Source organism: Balaenoptera physalus (assembly GCF_965194825.1).
Source record: "Balaenoptera physalus genome assembly, chromosome: 4".
NCBI classification, from domain to species: Eukaryota; Metazoa; Chordata; class Mammalia; order Artiodactyla; family Balaenopteridae; genus Balaenoptera; species Balaenoptera physalus.
The window spans coordinates 72,123,781-72,145,813 of NC_138891.1; the positions used below are offsets into that span (position 1 = coordinate 72,123,781).

The 22,033-nt window shown below is 50.8% G+C and overlaps 1 protein-coding gene across 2 annotated transcripts; it reads right to left on the reverse strand.

The window, feature by feature from the left end:
* Window positions 1-22: 22 nt before the first annotated feature.
* LRRC15 (leucine rich repeat containing 15) lies at window positions 23-15,326 on the reverse strand. 2 transcript variants are annotated; one of them, XM_082461513.1, is made up of 2 exons: window positions 13,399-15,326; window positions 23-5,634 (listed from the first exon to the last, which is right to left on the reverse strand). In XM_082461513.1, the coding sequence occupies exon 2, from the start codon at window positions 5,627-5,629 to the stop codon at window positions 3,902-3,904; it is 1,728 nt and encodes a 575-aa protein (XP_082317639.1). In that variant the 5' UTR covers window positions 5,630-5,634; window positions 13,399-15,326; the 3' UTR covers window positions 23-3,901. The 2 variants fall into 2 exon arrangements, with proteins under 2 accessions (XP_082317639.1, XP_082317640.1); XM_082461514.1 differs by lacking the exon at window positions 13,399-15,326 and adding an exon at window positions 9,444-13,326.
* Window positions 15,327-22,033: the final 6,707 nt, after the last annotated feature.

Sequence of the window (22,033 nt, forward strand, 5' to 3'; positions counted from 1 at the left end):
CGCCCACAGTATCACACGTGTCTTGTGTATACCATTTATTGCTGATTCTGCACACCAAATCTGTTACAAGCAGCATCCAGCAAAGACAGACCCCCAACCTTGCCCACCAGGGCTCACACTCTATAAAACCTCGGGGGCCTAGAAAGCTCTAAATGCATCACCAAGCACCTGGGACTATTTGCAATGATTCTTTAAGCCAGGCAAAACTGATCTACTTTTGAAGGCAGCACGAAGGCAACAGGTTTGTGAGAACAATCTCTCCTTAGGTCAAGGAGAGAGCTCAGACTGGGAGGAGTTTGTCCTGGAGGAGTGTCTGCCCCATGCCTCTCTGAACCACAGCGAAGACCTGCCCCCCAAGACCACCACCACCGGCTCCCCAGCAGCCCCTTTTCAGTTCCGACTGTGGGATCTGTAGGCTGAATTCTTTGAGTGATTCATAGCTAAAGGCCGGGCTACCTCCAGTGTCTCTTTAGCAACTCTAGTTATCTAGTTGTCTCTAGCTGTCTGCTCGCCACAAGCTTCCTGAGTTTGGAAATGATTCCCATCACTGCACTACACAGACATCTGTGACAATTGTATTGTTGCCCAGGAAGAGTTCTGAGAAGGGTGTTGTGCCTTTAAATTCTAACGAGGAGGAACAATATACACTCAGCCCAACAGTTCCCTTGAGAGAAGGGTGGAGGAGTTTAATTTTTTCCTGTATTCACAAAGCTTTGGATCCACACAGTAGCAGGTGAGGTTCCAATGGCTAAGACTGCGGAGCAACAGGACAGTGACCCCCGTTTTCTTTGGTTTAACGATGAAAGCCCAGGACAGGCCATGAGGTCTTGTACAAAGCTTAAAGAGAGAAGGTAAACCCACAGCCTATTGAATAATGTTGCGGAAGACCAGTGGTTTTAGACCCTCTCACATGTACTACTCATGCGCAGGGGTGCCGTGAGGGTTAAAAAGAGAATGGCTCTTAAGTGCTTTGAAGGGTACCCATGCACAGTAAGCATTTTTGAAAAACAGTGGTTCTAGCGGGCTTTTATTATCTTTCCTCCAACATTGACCCTCCACTCCAAATGGAGTACTGGCAAGGGGAACTAGAAGCCAGTGAGCAAAGGGAGAAAGTGAGCTCAACTTTTGGGGGACCAAGCAGCTCACTCCAGCCCCAAGAAGTGAGCAAATGCATCATCCTGTTGGAAAGGAAACTCCACCCACAATTTCTGGCAGCTCCCTGACCAGACAACGTGGTTCAGAAAGACCAAAACGCCTGCCAAGGAAGAGGAGGCCCAGGGGCTCTTCCAGTCCACTCTGGTGGGAGAAAGGAACAGGCAAGCCCAGAAGGTCAGGTAAAGGGTCCACCAGCCCCGCCCAGGCTGCTCCTCTGGGGAGTCATCTGAGGACAGCTGCCCTCAGGCCAGCCTTTGGCCTGGAGACACGTGTGATATCCTGGGCCAGTGAGGAAGATATTCCAAGGTCATGGCCAATGCCATCAATACGCAGGGGTTCTGGGTTCAGCTTGGCAGTACACACTGGATGAAGAGGACTCCTTCCTCACCTCTCTGCCATCTCTGGCCCGCTTGTACCTTTGCACAAGGAGACATTGGAGCCTACTTACAAGGAGCATCTTGAGGAATGCAGTGGCAAACCATGCTTCCTGTCTGGAGGAGACCAAGCCAAGCTGCCCCTTTGGGCCCCAGGATCAATATGGCAGGCCACCATCAGTGGAATGATGCCCATGACCCAAGTTCTGGACTCACGTCCTTTTGGACCCTGGCAAGCCTTGATACATGTCCGCCAGGTGCTATAAATAATTTGAAAACATTTTGGAGACCCAAATTTACCTTGGGGATACTATGTCTTTTGCCTTAACAGGCCCCATCTCTCCCAGATTCCCTGTGACAGAGAGTGAAAAGCTACAAAATGCACAAGTTCTTACACACTCGTTTTGTTGGGACCTTTCAGCATCATGCTGTTAAGGCCCAAGGGGATTTCTTATTTGTCTCGTGGGGCAGAGGGAACTAGTAAAGGCCAGTCAGGATTGATCGCAGATTTCCAAATCCCTGTAGTGTTGGATGCAGCTCTTTCCTGGGCAGACACAGACACCTGAAATTCTCCATTTCACTGTTTCTACTTCTAAACTGGTATACCAGTTGTCCAGAGAAAGACATGCATTGTCCTGAGTGTACTCTCTTTACCAGTGTGAATATATATGTAGCAGGAAGGATGGCGAGGGCAGGTATTCATGTGACTGCAACTCTGGACCAAACAACTCAACTCTTATAACCAGACCACAGGCAGGGAGAGGCTCCACAGAGGGCCCTGACCCAGTGTGACCTATCTGTGTACCCATGTTGCCTGCTGAGGATGAGAACGCTGAGGTTCAGTGTCTAGCTGACCGTAATGTCGATGGAGAATTTTACCACAACCAGAGGGATTGCTGGGTTCCATTACACATGGCTCTCCAATTAAAGGATCTCATCTCTGAGCTATTTCACTTTCCCAAATGGAGAGTGAAAATTAAAAACAGATATAGGCATATCATGCCCATAAAAGGCCCAGGCAGAAGAGCCTCCAATGAGCAACAGACAGCTTGTTGGCAGGGTAGAGTGTGTGGTTGCATGGGCCCCTCTAGTTGAGATGCCTCTGACCTGGCCAAGCCTGGTGCTTCAAGGTCTGGGATTTAATACAATTTCCCATCCAGGCCAGAGTGTACCTACATCTTCTCCTCCAACCCTGGCAGCTGGGCCTTTGCAAGGGCTGGCTGCAGGTGGAGGACAGTGAGGGGCTCATCCTGACCCATGGGGAGCCAGTTCCCAGGTAAGTTCATGCCACCTCCACAAGCCCCAGTCTTCTCCAGTAAAAGCTCAGGATGGAGGATCCTGGCGATGTCTCGTTTCTTGATTTGGGTGCTGATTACACAGGTGTGTAAAGTTTGTGACAATCCATCAAACTATACACTATCATGCTCCTGCTTTTCTGTATGCATATTACACTTCCATAAAAAGTTAAAAGAGAAAAATCCTGGGGGTGAACACAAGGACCCCCAGGCACCAAGTTGCTTTCTCCATCCAGTACCAATAAGCTGATTTTCAAGTTTTTTTGGGGGGTGAGAAATTCTACATGATTTTATTCCTTAAAGGACTAAAATTTTCAAAGCAAAGTTTGCAGTTCAGAAATATCATTCTCTAAGCGGCTAAACTTGTTGCAGCGGTGCCTTTCTTCCTTTTCCAGATAAAAATCACAAGAGATGCTGATGATAGTCCGGCCTCCAGGACCTGAGCAGCCTCATTTTTCGCTTCTCTCTTTCATAGCATCCTGAAAGCCAGGGCACTTGGCAGTTCTTAAGAGATAGCTAAACGGTTTGAAGCCTTCTTCGAGGAGAGAAATCACCTTGCCTTCAGGAGTAGGAAGTGAAGGGAGACCTTTCATTGAGGGGACAGGGTAGAGCCATGTCACAAACAAGAGGAGCAAAGAAGGGGAATCAACTTACATAATACTTGGGAGCGGGGCTGTCCCAGTGGAGAACTATTCCCACAAAGTGGCAGGTGTGTAATAATTGCGTCTATAGAGGTTGGCAGGGGTGCAGACACAGGGAAGGTGGTTTTTGGAGGAGCGCTGGTGAGGTTTTAGAGGAGGGGCTTTCTTGAGAGAAGCCCAGGGATGTGAATTGGGAACACCGCAGGGTTTTTGCCACAGTGGGTTAGGTCTCCCTGTTGATAAGAAGGCTCTGCAAGAACCTCTTCTACAGGAGAACCAGGCAGGTCAGGAAAAGGTGGGGGCACCTTTCTCTCGGGGACCGGAGAGAGGGGGAGCAGGGGATGGCTCTGTGGACCCAGGGGTGGAGGCAGAACAATGAAATCCCGGATCCTCTGGGGTCCCACCGTTCCCCAGCCCTGGCTCCAGCCTGCCTCTCTTAACACTCATTGGGTGCCTTCATCTGCATCAGGACTGCATGGCTCCTCTTCTTGCAGCAGCAGCAGCAGATGCAGGCAGCCAGGGAGCAGGCCAGGGCAATGACGCCGATCACAATGGCAGCAATGGCCAGCCCGCTCTGGGTAGGGGTTGTGGCCCGTGTCTCATGGTTATCGGTGGTCCCGATGGTGGTCAGACTGGTGTAGTCCTGCGTAGTGCTGGTGAATTCAGTGGTGGAGGAGATGCAGGTGGTGTCACAGTAGCTGGGTGTCTTTGGTTGGGTGGGCACCACTGGACCCTGGACACTGGAGACAACAACATTGACGTCGATGATGATGAGGGACTGGCCTCGGACACTGGCTGGGCTGAAACACACCGGGAGCGTGTCTGTCCCCAGCCTGGCCTTGTTGAGTAGGAGCCAATTGTGGAGCGGAAGGATGTCTGAGTCACACCTCCAGGGGTTGTCATAGAGCCGCAGCTCACACAGCTTCCCCAGGTGATCGAAGACACCCAAGGGCAGGTTCTCCAGCTGGTTGTTCTGCAGCTGGATGGTCATGAGGGCATTGGCGTTGGCGAAGATATTGCCTGGCAGCTGTCTGAGGCGGTTGTTCTGCAGGGAGATGTTCTGCAGATTGGCCAACATGCGGAAGACACTCCCGTCCAGCTCCTGCAGCACATTGGTGTGGAGGGACAGCTCCCGCATCTCCACCAGCCCATTGAAGGCATCCGGAGAGATGTAGCTGATCTGGTTGTGGCTGAGGCCCAGGACCTGCAACTGGCGGAGGCTGCTGAAGACATTGTCCGGGAGGGAGGTGATGTGGTTGTCATAGAGCCAAAGCTCACGCAGGTTGTGCATGGGTCCAAAGATGCCCGGAGAGAGCTCCTTCAGGGAATTCCCAAACAGCGTGAGCCGGTTGAGCTGGGGCAGCTGCATGAAGATGCCGGAGGGCAGCTGGGAGATGTGGTTGTTGGACAGATAGAGCTTCTGGAGGTTACGGTTGTTGTGGAAGAGGCCAGGAGACAGCATACTAATCTGGTTCTGCTGCAGGGCCAGCTCCTGGAGGTTGCCAAGCCCGTCAAAACAGCCCATGGGGAGGTCTGAAATCCTGTTCTCGTACAGCCGGAGGACCTGGAGGTTGTTCAGGTGCTGGAAGACCCTGGGTGAGAGGTGGGTGAGGCTATTCTTGCCCAGATTGAGCTTGATGAGGCCCACCAGGTGGTCGAAGACTCCGTCGGGGATAAATTCCAGATGGTTGCCATGCAGCTGCAGTTCCTTGAGGTTGCTGAAGTGGGTGAAGTGAGTCGGCTGGATCTGCACCAGCTGGTTGCTGGACAAGAGGAGCGACTCTAGGTTGTCCAGGCCCTGGAAGAGGCTGACGGGCAGAACCTGAAGCTTGTTGTTGGCGAGGCTGAGGTAGCGCAGCGAGCCCAGATTACGGAAGGCACTGGGCGCGATGTGGGACAGCTCATTCTTCTCAATCCGCAGGGCGATCAGGGCCGAGATGTTGAGGAACGGGGATTCGTTGAGCTCGGTGATGTGCGTGTTGAGGATCTGCAGGCTCATGGCGTTCCAGGGCAGCGGGGTGGGTACCACCATGATGCGCGCCCCCGTGCACTCCACCTGAGAGGCCCTGGAGCAGGTGCACTCGCTAGGGCAGCCATGGTAGGCCCAGCCCACGGCCCAGGCTTGGCAGCCCACCAGCAAAAGGAGATAATGTCTCAGCGGCATGGCCTCTGCAAGGAGAGAAAGGGCACGAGTCAGGACCGCCTCACTGATGCTTCAGCTGTTTTTAAGCCAACATCAACCTTGGGTGCCAAACACTGGCTTGCCTTTGAACCCCATCACCACATACCCATCTCATGCTACCTGTGGTCTGGTCTGCAGCCTCTTCGTTTTCCCCCAGGCCTTCCTATTTCCATGCCTTTGCCCAAGCAATTCGCCCCACTTGGAGGGCTCTTCATCCTCATCCAAATTTTCCCCACACTTCTAAGTCTAGCTCACACCCAGTCACCCCTAGGAAGCTTTCCAGGATTCCATGAGTCAGCTGTAGTTACCCTCCCGTGCAGGTGATTTTCCCAACTTCCATTATGGCCTAAGCCACAGCAGCCACACATGGCATTCACTGTGTCCCCGTCTGTCTCCTTCACTAGTCAACAGGCTTTGCAAGGGCAGGGATGTTCGTGTCCCATCCCTGTGAGTTCCTTAAGTCAGGAGCAGTATCTTATCCATCTCTGTGTCTCTCAGAGCACCTGGACTTGCTAGTTGAACGTGGCTTCCTCAGGAGGAAAAGATAGGAAACGAGAGCAAATAAACAGGGCCTGAACCTGGGGGAAGATGCGGAGGCCACAGACACGAACGCCTGTGGGGAGGAGCAGCAGAAGCCAGCAGAGCAGGGCCACACTGCGACCTGGTGGAAAAGACGGCAGGGAAGCTCAGCCTTCCCTCTCCCTGGGCCCCGCCGCACACCGACCAGCACTGCCCCATCGCCACCACCACCAACCTGCCCCTGTGTTAACCCTTTCACAGGGGCTTCATCTAGGTTTAATCCAAACCACCTTCCCAATAAAAGGAAACTATCCACACCACTTCCTGTCTCTCTGGAAGGGGCTGCTGTGGGTCGGCCGAACGTCTGAGGTCTGCCTTCTGGGTACCAGTCCCAGTTTCCAAAAGAAACACTGGGTGGCCTTGAGTAAGTCCCAGAAAACTTAGGATGTACTTTGAGCTGAAAGTTGGTAGGCCCAGACGCTCCCGCAGACATGGTGCTGATCTGGGAATGGAGTCAAAGTCATGGAAGGTTTGGTGTTTGAGATCAGGTCCATACAAATAGAAAGTGGAGATGGGGGGCATGGGGACTGGGCCCTACGTGAATATTTAAGGACCACAAATCAGCTGTTTGACTCGAATGAAGCTTGAGGCCTCCAGGCTCAGCTTCCTCATCTGTTAAGTGAGAGTGATAACATCTGCCCCCTCCTGAGGCCGTTGTGAGGAGCAAATTGAAGAAAGGCTGTTGAGGGTGTTCTGTGCAAACGTGTGAGCAAGTGCCAAGCTCCCCTACGACATGGCCCTTGTAGACTCTTGGAGGCAGGAAGGCCTCAAGGTGCTTTTAATCTTGGCATTCTTAGTCAAGGGACTATGGATTTCTGTGTATGTGTAGAACATCTGTAACTTCCATCCGAGATTCAAAGGGGTCTCTAACTCCCCAAGGGTTAAGAACTGCTGTTCATGCATGCCCATCATTTTGGGGGAATGCAGGAAGCAGGGAAGCTGAGGCTCAGAGCTTAAAGCCAGCATCTCCAGATTCCTGGATGAGAACTGTGAGTGTTACTGCAGTGTCTGTCCTTTTAATGAGCAGAAGTCCTGAGTCAGAAGAAGGAATTTCAAATGATGGCCTATAAGGCATAAACTGGCTGGGTGGAGAAGGTATTTCTCTGGCCTTTCTTTGTTCCCCTGAACTCATGGAGTCCTGAGTCTGGCCCATAACTCAGAATAATCCAGGCTTCCCAACCTGGCCTCAAATCAATGCACCCCTCCCCTGCCCCCAACAAGCTTACTCTGAGGACAGAACCCAAGTTCAACCCCCACCCACCCAGGCCTTGATTGTTGCCCTAGTTACAGCCCATCCAAGCCCTGACCTGCTGTACCTTCCATCAAAGACTCAAATAAGTATGTAGAACTGTGGAGAAATGAAAGAAAAATAACAACTTGACAATGGAGTCTAGATTCAAAGGAAGGGGGCCAGATTAAGCTATGGACGCATCTGAAAGAATGAACTTGTATAGATAAATGTTGGATCCAGAACTTGAGAGCAGAAAATGAACAGCTTAGAAAGGAGGCACTGAAAAAGTGACTTAACATCCACCCTTAGATGTTAGGGCTTTTTATTGATGGTAGCAGAGAAAGAAGACTGCTCACAAAAGCTAATGTGATCTTAGACTGCATTAATAGAAGTATTAAGTATGGAACAAAGGAGGTGATAGTATTGCCCTACACTGCCCTCATCAGTCCACATCTATAATGCTGTTCTCAGTTTCACCCTGAACTGCAAGAAGGCCAAAGACAAACTGGTCTATTGAAGACCTTCTAGAGAAGAGTAAGAGGATGGTGAGGGGATGCAGAAACCAGACCATCTGAGCATCATTGAAGGAACTGTGGATGAATAGCAGAACGAAGAGAAGATGTGATAAGCCTGCAAGCACTTTCTTAGTGTACGTGAAGGGCTGCCCTGGGATAAAGAAAACAGCCTTAGTGTGGCTCTCGAGGTCGAAACTAGCACACAGAAGCTATGGGGTCGTGCATTTTAGTTCATCACCAAAGACAGCTTGTCTGAATCAGAATGGACAACCTCATAAGGCAGTAAGCTCCCCATCCCTGAAAGTGTTCAAGCAGAAACTAAGCAGAAACATGGTAAGGAAGCTGGAGAGAAGATTCTACACCTGGTAGAGTATTGGACTAGATGACAGCTGTCCATCACCAAGACTATAGGATTCTAAGGCTGAGTCCCAGGGCAAGGATATGAGATCCATCAACCAGGACAATTGTGCCTGTGCTCCCAGGGGGTCCACGCAGACAGTTGTGGGTGTTTGCCCATCCCCTTGATATATGTGTGAGAGAGATCTACCCCCTGGACTGACCTACAAAAGGTGAAGCATCACTCCTGGTGATTAGCCATGTAGCACTTAATTTCTATGTATACTCCTATGCCCAGGATGCTTCAAAACGGTGTTGTAGCCCAAGTATTAGGGACTAAATTAAAGTGCCCATAACCTGGAAGGCCCAGGGCAGTCTCTGTCTAGTTTCCCCATCTATAAATGAGGGTGCGGGCCAAGGAACCCTCCGAAGACCCACCTCAGACCTCTCTGAGTTTGCACTCCCCAGCTGGGGAGGCGGCGTCAAGCCAGCCCCAGGAAGGGCCCACGGCCAGGGCTGGTGCCTCATGGCTTGGGGAGAGGAGGAAAAAGATAACTCCCTTATGGGAACAGAGCCACTGTTGTTTAAAACGTACCACACTCGGCTTAACGAACATTGCAAGAATTTGCAGATTTTCCCTTTTATGAATCCTCGTGTCTGCAGAGCCCACTCCAGCACCACATGCACTGCTTTCCTACTTTCCAGCACTTGTTACCGCCACGGCTGGCACTGACTGCTGCAAAGGACCTCCAGGGAGCCTACCCCAAACCCAGCTGCAGAGCCCTCAGGGGAGGGCGGGGCCGCAGAAGCAGGGTGGACAACCAGCTGGGCCCTTGGATTTCCAGCAAGTGTGGCCGGCGTCCGCGGCAGCCTGAGGCCCTCAGGAGCCCAGCACGCAGTGGACTAATAATCCACGCTGCCCTGTGCCGCTTGGCAGCCATGACAAACACCAGTTAAAGACCCACAAAGCTGCCCTAATTACACCCTCCTCCTCCAGGCAGCCAAACGCATCCTTAGTCACTGCAGCGACTTGGTCCAGCCCCTGTCCTGGGAGAGGGGGCAGCGTCGTGTCTGTCGCTGGCCCAGGGAATTCACTGAGCCCGCAGACACACGGAAGGACAGACAGACAGCTCACCTGGGCACTCTGACGTGGTCCCTCCCCAGGAGTGGAAGCGCTTGGACCAGGCGCTCTGGCTCTGGTCTCTCTAGCAAAAACAGCCTCTATGACTCATGGGCAAACACATAATTAGCCCCGAAGCCCTGAGCTTTGTTGGTTGGTGGGTTGGGACTTTTGGGTTTAATACCATCATCACATTCCCGAAACACGAGGTTCCCTGGGAGGAGACGCTTTCTTATTTCAATGCCATGGAGCAAAGCTTTTGGAAAGAACCTCGGAGACGGATGTGCTACTCTGTCTTAACTCTAAGTTGGAGTGTGAGTTTAGGTAAATTCTCCAGACCTCAGTTTCCCCTACTGTAAAGACTCCCAGGGGCCCTTGGCAGCTCTGATATCTTACCAGAGACAGAAAGGAGATTTGGCCTGAAGCCCCGCCATTCCCACCATCCCCTATAGGTCACGTGGAACCACCAGCAGTGCCACCTTCACATGGAGGCTTGAGGACATTGTATCCATCTTTTCAGGCCCTTGCTTGCTTTGAACCTTGCTTCAAAAGTTTTCCAGGCAGGGCAATCCCACTTGTTAACTGGCGCATCTTCACATGGCCAAGAGCCATTTCATGGATCAGGGAGCTGAGAGGGGCACCTTAGGGAGGCCCCCTCCCAGCGCACCTGGGGAAACTGAGGCCCAGACAGGAAATCTCCCTCCCTGACCTGTGCCCTCACCGCACAGAGGTCTCCCAAAACATGGCCTCATCAGCGTTGAGACGTTGCCCCGTCCACCGAGGGAGATGCCAGGCATGGGGCTGTGTTGTCTCCTCTGTACACAGCCGGCGTCAGCCTCAATCAAGCCGCTCCTCTCTGCGCGGTCCAGCGGGTCTGAAGCCAGTGTCTGAATGAGAGGCTCACTGTATCCTGACCTCCCCGTCTTGCTTGAAGGGGGTAACCACTGTGTTCCCCAGATCAGTACATAAATGTCGCCTGGAAGTGCCTGGGAAACTCGCTTAACAGAACCAAACTCACAGCACTGCAGTGATGAGGATTATACGAGTTAATGCATGTAAAGCACTTAGGCTTGTTCTTGGCCCAAAATGAACACCCGATAAATGTTACTTACAATTATTGTTCATCCTGTTGAGTAAAATCAGAATCTCTGGAGGCTCCACCCACAGAGCTCCTGATCCCTAGGTCTGGGGGGTAGGGGGAACGGCCCAGGACCCTGCACATTGAACAAACTCCCCAAGTGACTCTGATGCAGGGTCCCACAGCCCACAGTCGGAAGCACCACTTGAGGCCTAGACCAGCTGGGACCCCATGCTCCTGACCTATGTCATTTACTGCCAAGACAGAGAGACTGAACCCTGGACTGGGGAGGCTGAAGGTCGGGCCATAGACAGGGTCCAGCCCCCTCTGTCGATATTTCCTTCAGTGGCCCTTTCTCCGTCCCTGTCAGAAATCTGGGGTCTGTGCTAAGTTGAACTCAGCAGTAGAGGCTGCTCCCAGAAGCAGAACTTAGAGCCCAGGGCATCAGAGATGCCAAGGCCTTTTGAGCCCATCTGGTCAAACCATTTGGTCATTTTGTAGATGGGAAATCTAAGGGGCCCAGAGGGAGGAGGGGCCTTGCCTGGGCTCACACAGTCAGTGGAAGATTCCAGACACCCAGATCAGGACTCTACCTAACCACAGAGCTTGGTGACCCACCCTGAACCTTACCATGAGGCTTTAGGACCTCGTCAACCACGTGTCCAGCTGTGCCTGGATGCGGGGAAGAGGTGGCTTCTCTCCCTCCATTCTAAAATGATCTCAGGCTCATCTACAATCCACCCTCCAGCTGCCCAGCATGATTAGCCAAGGTCAAGTGCCTCTCCCAACTCCCAGGCTGCATGGTTTGAGGGATGTTCTTCCTCAAGGCTGCTCTGATGCTCGTGTTTGCTCAGTTTCACCTGAGTGGCTTGGAGGAGTGGATGGAAGAACAGAAGAGGTTGTTCAACCGGAAGGGGGTGATCCCATCGTCTCAACACACAGCCCGGCTCAGGGCTCCACCCCAGACACATCCTGGAGCCCCAAGGGAAGAGCAGCCACACGCTTATCCGCCGCCTGGCTCAGTCACTGACCCCATCTCTTACGGCCCATCAAGGTCAAAGTTCAGTCCATTTGTTTAGAAAAGGAAATGAGTACGAGGAAACAAGTCCTTTCCAGCCCTGGGGTTAGGGGAGGTAGGGCTTCTGGCAGAGGCCAGAGCAAGGCTGTAATTAGCTTGGCAGAAGTGGCAGGACATACTGACAAACTTGCCAACCGAGCAGGGAGACGCTTCCACTTGGGGCTTTTATTTTAAAAACCATGGGCTACAGCCCCCTTCTCAGGGTAACACCTGGGGGGCCCAACTTAGATTAAATGGACCAGCCCCTCATCAAAGCATCTTGACAGAAGTTCCTAAATCCTGTGTCCCCAAAGCCCAGGGAGGCAGTGAAACCAGAAGCTGCAGTCAGTCTTTCACGGTCAGGATTTAGGGAGGAAAACTGCCACGTGTAGTCACAGCCCCGGGAGTGTTTGCTGGCAGGACCGAGCTGGAACAGCTTCTCTCCCAGCTCTCCTTATTTCTCCACATCTGGATCTACTTCCACTGGCAGCCCCGCCCCCCCTCCATTTACTGAGCAAGCCCAGGTAGTGTCCCCAGCCCTGGGAGAGCCTTCCGTGCCCTGACTTTCTGCAGGGTCTGTTCAGAAGCCTTCCCCGCACCCCGACCTCTCTCACATTCTTGTCTCCTCATCCCTGCAGAGCCTGCCCAGCTGACTCAAGACCACAGGCAAATAGGACTGTCTGGCCCTGAATGTACCCCAGATGGTCAATCGATTCAAAGTATAAGAAGTGACAGCCATTACAGAATTTCTAAATTACAGAGCCAGTGGCACCAACACTGGTTGATATGGTGATATAATCCTAAAGGAGAAGCCAGAGCGTGACAGACAGGCATCTAGCACCTTCAGTCTGAGTGATGTGTCATCCAAGAGAGAGTCGCAGCCTGCCCTGAGGTCACACATTTGGCCCTGGAGGTAGACTGGGTCTCTCACACTTGGCATGGTGGGAAGCTCTAGAAAAGTTCTGGTTTTCCACAGGTGGTTCCTTGGCCCCGCTCCTGCCTCTACATTTGAGCAGAGAATCTGGTAAAGGTACAACAGTCACAATTTTAAATGCAAACCAGCCTCATCACAAATCCATCTCCAGCCCTGACTCTCCCTACCCAAAGCCATTAGTGGCCAAGGCAAGAGGGGAAAGCTGCCAGAATGAAGTTGCCTAAGCCACACACAAACTTAAAATCTGGAAAACCCTGAGTCCACAGCTGAATTCCAAATTGGAAATCCAAACCAGGCGCCAACACATCTGCTGAAGCCACTTTTGTAGCAACTAGAAGTCAGTCTATGAAAAGAGGATAGCTCTGTCACCTGGGATACCCCCATTGGTCCTCAACAGACCCAAATACAGGACAGGCTGCTGGTGGCCACCATAGTAAGTGCTGGGGAAGAGGACTTGGGTTCAGATAACCTGGATCTTAAAAAGAGAAACTCTTTTCCCAGTGGAGCTAGTATCCCAAAAGAGGTAAACTCGGTGGGTAACTGGTGTGATATTCAGTCAACTTTCAAAGTCAACTTTTTGCCGGTCTAAAACATCTTCTCAGCGTCCCAGGTCGACATCCAGGACGGGTCAGGACAAAAAGAGTGAGAGGCTGGTCAGGGATCCGCAGAGAGGGGCTGTGGCCCCAGGCACCTGGGCAGCGTGAGCTCGGCCACGTGCCCCTCCAGCGCAGGCTCCACCGGCCGCGTTCTGAGAGCATCCCCAGGCACCGCGCCAGCCCTGCCCCTTCTGGACGCTCTTCCCGGGGGAGCGGGGTCAGCAAAAAAGGAGGGGGAGGCTAGCCGGGTCCTTCCAGGCCGGTGGGAGGGAGGGAGGAGGCAGGAGGCCAGCCCTCCTACTTACCAGCAGCACAGCGCCCGCCCGGCCGCCGTCAACCAGAGGGAGCCAGAGAGGAGGACGTGGGACGGCTCACGGCTGCTGCATGAGTGCGGCTCGCCGGGCCCTCCCCGTATTTAAAGGATGCCCGGCGTGAGTCACCGCCAGGGGCAGTGTCGGCGCGGTGGTGGGGAGGGGCACGCGCGCCACTGCAGCGCCCCGACGTGAGAGGACAGAGGTGCGGCGTCACCCAAGGAGGCAAGCCTGTGCGCTCAGCGGAAGGGGTTTCCTTCTGCCAGTTTTTTGGACTTTTTTTTTTTTTCTTTTTTAAGAACACATTTTCCTCTTGTCTCTTTTCCTCCAGTGTTTCTTTAGGACTCTCTCCGCTGCATTGGCCGCTGCGGTTCTAGAAAAGACATCCGTTCTTTTCCTTTTAAACTTTCAATTCGGAAGTAATTTCAAATTTACAGAACATTTGCAGGAACAATACAAGGAACCCTCCTATTTGCTTAACCCGCTTCACCTGTTGTTAAGGTTTTGGAAAAATTCCGAGGAAAGATAAAGTTACCCCCAGTGTCCCTCCTAAAAACAATGTTTCTTTTATTTTATTTATTTATTTTTTAAATTTTTTGGCCGTGCCACGGGGCATGTGGGATCTTAGTTCCACCACCAGGGATCGAACCTGTGCCCCCTCCAAAGGAAGCCTGGAGTCTTAACCACTGGACTGCCAGGGAAGTCCATAAAAACAATGTTTCGATTGCCTTCTGACATCATGCTCTGTCCCCTCACTGCCCCCTCCCAGAAGTGGTGACACATGGCAGTGAAGGGATATATCAGAATGCGGAGCTCCCTATGCCCTGCACCTCTGCATTGGAGCTGTCGTCCTGCTGCCCCAGTAGGAAATAAGAAACCATTTCTACTCATGGTATCACCAAGAGGGCCTGGGAAGGAGAGAAAGAAGTCATAGTTGGAGGGGCAGGGAGGCTGTTAAACCCCAACTTCTCCAAGGTGGAGCCTCAACAAGGTATGAGCCACACTGGATTAAGCCACCTGCCCTCCCCTGGCTCAGTTTACCCTCTCAGCCAAGTGGGGAGACTAATGTTTACACACAGTGCCTCATGGCATGCTGAAAGCCTTAATTAATGTTTGCACTGTGCTTTGAGAGCTGTGATGAAAGGAAAACATAAAAGTGCATAGTGTTATTACTGAAACAGTCATTTAGGGAGCTTGCCATGGTCAAGCCCTTCAGCCTGAATCATGCCACATTCCTCCTCACCGTGGCCCCATGATTCAGAGGCAGAAACAAAAAGTGCCCTGTCCATTAAGTGATGTTGGCACAAAAGGGGCAGGGTACTTGGAGGGGGTCTCCACAAAGCTCCCAGCCCATCTCTTCAGCCACCAGCCTTCCTTCCAAATAATAGTCCACGTGGAAAACTCCCTCCCTCTTACTCCCCTGGAGCCTCCATATCCCCACATTCGGGTCTTCAACTGCCTTTCCATAGAACCTGAAAGAATAAGAATATTCCCTCTTTACCTTCTTTCCTTCCTTCCCAATCCTGATATTCAGCTGCCCTGTGCTAGGCCTTATGCTGGGAGCTCCAGACAACGCAGGGATTAATCAGATACGTTTCCTGCCCGTAAAGAGCTGACACTCAGTGGGCAGGAAGAAAGAAAGGCTGTTCGTGAAGCACCTACTGTGAGCCAGAAAGCCCACAGCACCTTATTACTTTACTTCATCTACACCGGCTTTCTCAGCCTCACCACTATTGACATTTGGGACCAGAGGATTCTTTGTCGTAGGGAGCTGTCCTATACATCATAGGATACTTAGAGCATCCCTGGCCTCTACCCACTAGATGCCAGTAGCATCCCTCCCAAGTTGTGACAACCAAAAATGTCTCTACACAGGGCCAAACGTCCCCTGGGGAGTCAACACACACGCACACACACACACACACACACACACACACACACACACACAACTGAGAACCACTGACTACCAAATAATCCTGCGAGTGGGAGTAATTGCCCCCACTTTACAGATAGGAAAACTGAGGCCCTGGGCAGTTAACTAATTTCCCCAAGATCACACACTAAGTGGCAGAACTAGGATTCAAATCCTAGACTGTGGATTGTATGCTATTTCCACCACACTCTGTGCTCGGACACACATAATACTGTAGATAGAAGTGCGGTTGTGTTGGGATTGGTGGAGAGGAAGGATTAGGCGGGGACGAGGGGAGTGAAGTCACTGACAGAAGCTTCCTTGGGGTAAGGTTGATACCTGTGGGTGCGTTTGAAGGGATAGGGCTTGAGTTTCATGTAAAAGGTGGCTTGAAAAGATGAGCAGGGGGAATTCCCTGGCGGTCCAGTGGTTAGGACTCAGCACTTTCACTGCCGTGGCCCAGGTTCAATCCCTGGTTGGGGAACTAAGATCCTGCAAGCCAAGTGGTGCAGCCAAAATAAAGAAAGAAAAAAATTTGTTAAATTAAAAAAAAAAAAAAAGATGAACAGGATCTGGAAATGAGGGGGCAGTTAAGGACAATCACGGAGTCAGAGCAAGAAGGCGAGAGAGCTCACAACCAAACACTGTGTGTGGCTAGAGCCCAGGGTGTGTGACAGACCCAGCTGGGAGGGCTGGGATGCATCCCTGAGGAGCGGGATGTCCCTCTGCAGGCAGAAGGGAGCCACCGAAGGTCTTGGAGGAGGAGAGAGGCACAGTCAGAGCCACGCTGCAGGACGTGCAGTACCACAGGGTTTCCAGGTTTCATGGAGGACCCTTGGGTGCTTGCAGTTTTCAAAGCACTTCTATCATTTTCTTTGGTCCTCATGAAAAGACACGAGTTTCAATACAGTAACCAGGCCGTGCAGGAAGGACCGTTCCCCAGATTAAGAGTGTAAAGATTTATTGTATAGCACAGGGAACTAAATTCCGATAATGGTAAAGAATCGAAAAAAAGAGAATATAGATATATACATATATATGTGTATATATATATACACATATATATGTGTATAACCGAATCACTTTGCTATATACAATTGAAAGTAACACATTATTGTAAATCAACTATACTTCAATTAAAAAAATTAAAAAATGAGAGCATCTGTCGGGATCCAGCTATAGGACCTCAGAGCTTCCGCTCACTGAGCCCCTCTCTTTCACGGAGAAGCATACTCTCTGCTACAGAGAAAGCAAAATGACCCCACTCAGTCCCCAGAAGTGAAATCTATTATTGGTGAAAGTAAAAGCCTGATTCACTACCCGCAGGTCCTGTAAACCTCAGGGTTCACTTTCCAGCCCCTCTGGGAGAACCAGAAGGACCAGGTTGCCTCGGGGTTCAGAGAACTCAGCACTCCCACCCACGCATGTTTCTTTAGTTTGGTGAATAAGCACAGAATCCAGGGAACTGCAAGCCATACCAGCCACCCCGCTGGGGAGGAAGCCCCTCCACCTCACCCTCAAGAGGTGAAGTTATGACCCACTTGGTCTACTTCCAGGATGGGGCTGTCAGTACTGCACAATGAGGTCCTCTGGTAGATTGGCAGAATAAAAAAGATGGAGACACCCAGGCTTGGCAAGGATGCTGGTGGTCTCACGCACTGTTAACGGGAATATAAATTGGTGGAGCAGTAGATATCAAAACTCAAAACATGTAAACCAGTGTCAGTGCCACGTTCACTGACAGGACCATGTGGGCACGAAGCTATATGTTCAAGCATTGTTGGTAATAACAGATCTTTGTAAATAATGCAGATGTCCGTCCATAAGACGATGATTCCCTGCATCATGAAAACCCATACCAAGTAGCTAATATAAAAGAGGGGGTTCACCTCTATTTGCTAAGAAAAATGTATATGATGTTTTAAGCAGGCTAATATATATAATATGGTTGCACTTATTGGTTTTAGGAAAGCACTCTTTCCGTTTGTTGATCACGATCACACAAAAAGCCAGATGGTACAAAACTTCAGTTTTCCCATCGCATGGCCCTTTCAGTGCCCACGGAGTCAGCCTGAGATGGGCGCCCAGGGCTCTTGTCTCTGCCTGTCCCCCAACTTCTCACCTTCCCCAGGTGGCCCTGTTCTGCCCCCACCTGCTGCTCCCCTCCCGGTGGCCCAGCTGTCTTGGAGGCAGAGAAGGCCACGCCCCTGAGCTCCAGATGAATGGCTGTGGTTCCCAGCTCATTCCCACAGCCCCAGCTGTTCTCTGAAGGAGGAATTTTAGGTTGTTCCTCAGAGCAGTGAATCTCAAAGACAAACAGGCATCCCTTGTGCTCACGTAGACAGCCTCTCCTAACAGGACTGGGATGTGGCCGCCACCTAAGTCTCTGTCCATTTACTCCGTTTTATAAAAAACCTTTCCCAGCACAGATAAGGAGACACAAGAGAGAAGAGCGCAGATGTATATCTGTGTGTGTGTGTGTTTACATGTACACACAAGTATATCTTTGTCTATATCTATTATATAAATGCACAGAAAAAGATCTAGGAGGATACACAGAAAACTGCTCCAGTAGTGGGGGTAGGGAGTAGTGATGAATGAGGATTTTTTAGAACTATCTGTTGCTTTATGTTTCATTAAAAAAAAAAAAAAAAAAGACAAAAATGAACTTATTTCCAAAACAGAAAGAGACTCACAAACACAGAAAACAAACTTATGGTTACCAAAGGGGAAAGGGGGGTTGGGGGAGGAATAAATTAAGAGGCTGGGATTAACATATACACACTACTCTGTATAAAATAGATAACCAACAAGGACCTACTGTACAGCACAGTGAACTATTCTCAATATTCTGTAATAACCTGTAAGGGAAAAGAATCTGAAAAAGAATATATATATAACTGAATCACTGTGCTGTACACCTGAAACTTACACAATATTGTAAATCCAACTATACTTCAATTTAAATTTTTTTTTAAATAAATAAACATACATTCCTGAATTTCATCTAATTGATCATTAGGACAACTATTTTAAGACAAAAAACAAAATTCTATTTTTTTAATGTTTCTTTTTATTACATTGAATCCTGGCTCCCTGGACCCTCTACAGATGGTTCTCTTCCCCACTTCAGGCCCCATCGTCCCTGCCCCCGCCCATAGGCCAGCCCCTCAGACATTTGGGATTCATGATCAGGCTCACCTCATTCCAAGCCCTTTCCTCTCCTGCACCTTTGGACACATCATATAGTTCCTTCCCTCCGCCATCCTAGTTGCTCAGCTTGGAGCCCCAGCTCAGCAAACCAAGCATTCATTAAAGGTCAGGCCCAGCCAAGGGCCCGTATACAGAAGTGAATTTGTCTGAAGGGGACTCAAACACGTGAACAGTCATATTCAAGTGTAAGGCATGTATGAGATGGGGCCACACAGGGGAGCCGCCCAGCCTGCCTGAGCCATGGGAGGAAGGCTTCCCCAAGGAGGTGACCCTTGGTCTAAGCCTGGTAGGATGAGCAGGCATTTGGGTACACTGGGAAGAACAAATAGCATTTGCAAAAGTTAAAAGGCACCAAGGACCATGGCACATGGAGCATGTGTCAAATAGTTCCAGATAACCAGAGGGCAGGGTGTGTGTGAGGGCTCTGCAGGAACACCATCCAGGGGGAACGCAGGATGTACTGTCTGAAGGGTCCCACCAACCGGACTCATTCTGTAGGCAATGGAGGGCCATGGAAGGGTTCAGCCAAGGAGAGATGTGGTCAGGTTGGTGTAGGGCAGTGGTTTTCAACCAAGGGTGATTTTGCCACCCTCTCAGGGGACATTTGGTAATGACTGAAGACATTTTTGGTTGTCACAACTTGGAGAATGCAAGTAGCGTTAAGTGAGTACAGTCCAGAGATGTTGCTACATAGCTTCCAGTGCCCAGGACAGCCCTCCACAACAAAGAGTAATCTGGGCTGAGATGTCAAGAGTGCTGAGGTTGAGAAACACTGGTGTAGAGGATGGATGGTTCTGGCAGCAGTACGGAAGATGGATTGCTTGGGAGGAGGGGGTGTGGGTACAGAGACCTAATAAAAAAAGTGTAGCAATAGCTCAGATGGGAGATGATGAAAGCCTAAGCTAAGACCAGACAGTGAGGACTGAAAGAGGAGACTGAATCAAAAGTTATGTAAGGAGTAAAACTGGTAAAACATGGTGATGGATTGATTATGGTGGTAGGTGGGGTAACACAATGGGGCTGTCACTATATGGGTTAGGTCACAACAAAGTGAGCCCCAAAAAGCAAGAGCTTAAATAAGATGAAGGTTTATTTTCCATCTGGAGCTGGAATGGTGGTATATCAGGGACTGAGATCCCATCTACCTAATTGCTCTGCCATCTCAATCCATGGTTGCCATCTCATGGCTGAAATGGTTGCTTCATCCCCTGCCTTCACATTCATATTCCAGCCGAAGGAAAGGAGGAAGGGCTCAGTCCTTCTTTTTCAAGGCATGACCTAGGAGCTATACATATCATTTCTGTTCACTTTCTATCGGTCGGAACTTAGTCGTATGGCTGCCCCTATTGCAAGGGAAATGTAGTCTTGAGCTGAACGCCACGTACAAAAGTAAAACACTTACAACTATGAAAGTAGGTGTGCACAGTCACTGGGGGGCTCTTAGCAGTCCATGCCACAGGTGATGAAAGAGAAAAAACTCATGAAGGAAAGCAACCAGGTTTTCAGCATGGTGCGTACCATTAAGAGGGGGAGAAGACACAGGGGAGGGCGTTGGGAGCAAGGTGGCAGACTCACCTGGACAGGCTGCATTTGAGTCCCATGGGATCACAATGTAGACTGTCCGGCGGAGTCTGAAATCAGGGTCTGAGCTCAGGAAAGGGTCTGGGTGCTGATGGAGGTCTAAGGAGCCATAGATGAGGACGTTGTCCAGAAATGGTGTTAATCTGGAGTCCAAGAACCTCACTGATTAAAGCAGGCTCTACACCTAAAGGATGAGCGCGAGAGGCAGCAGGCGACTCCGTGAGATAGCGTGTCAGTGCATGTGCTGTGCATGGGCGACTTTCTAGAGAGAAAAAAAAAAAATCTCATGACTTTCGTCAGATTCTCAAGGGGTCTGGGTGCAGAGTGAGGTAAGAAGAGGGTTCAGAAAGGCAGCCTGGGGCTTCCCAATATTACTGAGGCTGACAAAGGCAGAGCAGCCAACTGCAGGGACCAAAAAGAGCAGTGAGGGAGGTGTTAGGAGCAGCATGATGCAGCGTTTGAGGGGTGGGGCAGAGTTTACGACAATGTGGCAGCTGACGGAGGAGCACGTGGGCGTGGCGGTGGTGCTGAGCCCGTGAGCGTGGCGGTGGTGGGGAGCCCATCGGCGTGGCGGTGGTGGTGGTGCAGGAGCCCGTGGGCGAGGCAGTCGTGCGGGAGCCCGTGGGCGTGGCGGTGGTGCGGGAGCCCGTGGGCGTGGCGGCGGTGCGGGAGCCCGTGGGCGTGGGGGTGGTGGGGAGCCCGTGGGCGAGGCGGTGGTGCGGGAGCCCGTGGGCGAGGCGGTGGTGCGGAGCCCGTGGGCGTGGCGGTGGTGCGGGAGCCCGTGGGCGTGGCGGTGGTGGGGAGCCCGTGGGCGTGGCAGTGCTGTGGGGGCAGTAGAATGAGCAGGCGGAGGAGGCAGGGTCCCGGAGCGAGGGATGGGAGAGAAGGCTCATCCTGGAGGGGACACCGGGCTTTTGGGGTGACAAGATTCAACATGTCAGAGGTTGAGTGGAAATGTCCAGCAGAGAGGGAGGAATTGTGAAGAAATACAGCGAATGATATTTTCTTGAAACAGGTTCCTGACACCAAATTCAGGTGTGGTCCCAGCACCAGGAGCAGAAGTGCCTGCTGTCACAGAAAGGGCTTAGGCTTCTGGGGTGCTTGCCACCTTTACCTGTCTCTGGCTGGGTCCTTCGTGAGTTCGTCACCTCTCCAAGCCTCCCTGTCCCCGTGTGTGAACTCAGTAACAACCTGCCTGACATGACTGATGAAAGGATGAGAAGAAAAATCATGTGAGAAGGGCCCAGCTCAGTCCTGATCACAGTAGATGCTCAGTAGGTGGGCGGGCCCTTCTCCCTTCCCCACCCTCCTCTTCTTATAGAAGAGGATGGCTGCTTTTTACTTCTCAGGAAAAGGGCAGTCTTTGAAAAAAATGACTTTCTAATCTTCCTTCTTGTCCCAAAGTGGCACGATTTGGGCCATGTAAAGTATTGCACACCAGCCTCATGAGGGAAGAATGAAACACTTAAAATATGCAGAATAATATTAATGGAACAAACAAGCAGAAAGTCACCTTCTTTTTTCTCTTTTCCATCATAGTTTTTTACAAGATATTGAATATAGTTCCCTGTGCTATACAGTAGGTCCTTACTGTTTATTTTATGTATAGTAGTGTGTATCTGTGAATCCCAAACTCCTAACTTATCCCTCCCCACCCTTTCCCCTTTGGTAACTAACTTTGTTTTCTATGTCTGTGAGTCTGTTTCTGTTTCTATGTCTGTGAGTCTGTTTCTGTCTGAGCTTATTCTGTACAAATAAGCTCATTTGTATCATTTGTTAAGATTCCACATATAAATGATATCATATGATATTTGTCTTTGTCTGACTTACTTCACTTAGTATGATAATCTCTAGGTCCATCCATGTTGCTGCAAATGGCATTATTTTTCACTCTTTTTTTAATGGCTGAGTAATATTACATTG

Excerpts from the sequence above, each read along its gene's own strand:
- LRRC15 (XM_082461513.1), bottom strand. The coding sequence starts at position 5,629 with ATGCCGCTGAGACATTATCTCCTTTTGCTGGTGGGCTGCCAAGCCTGG.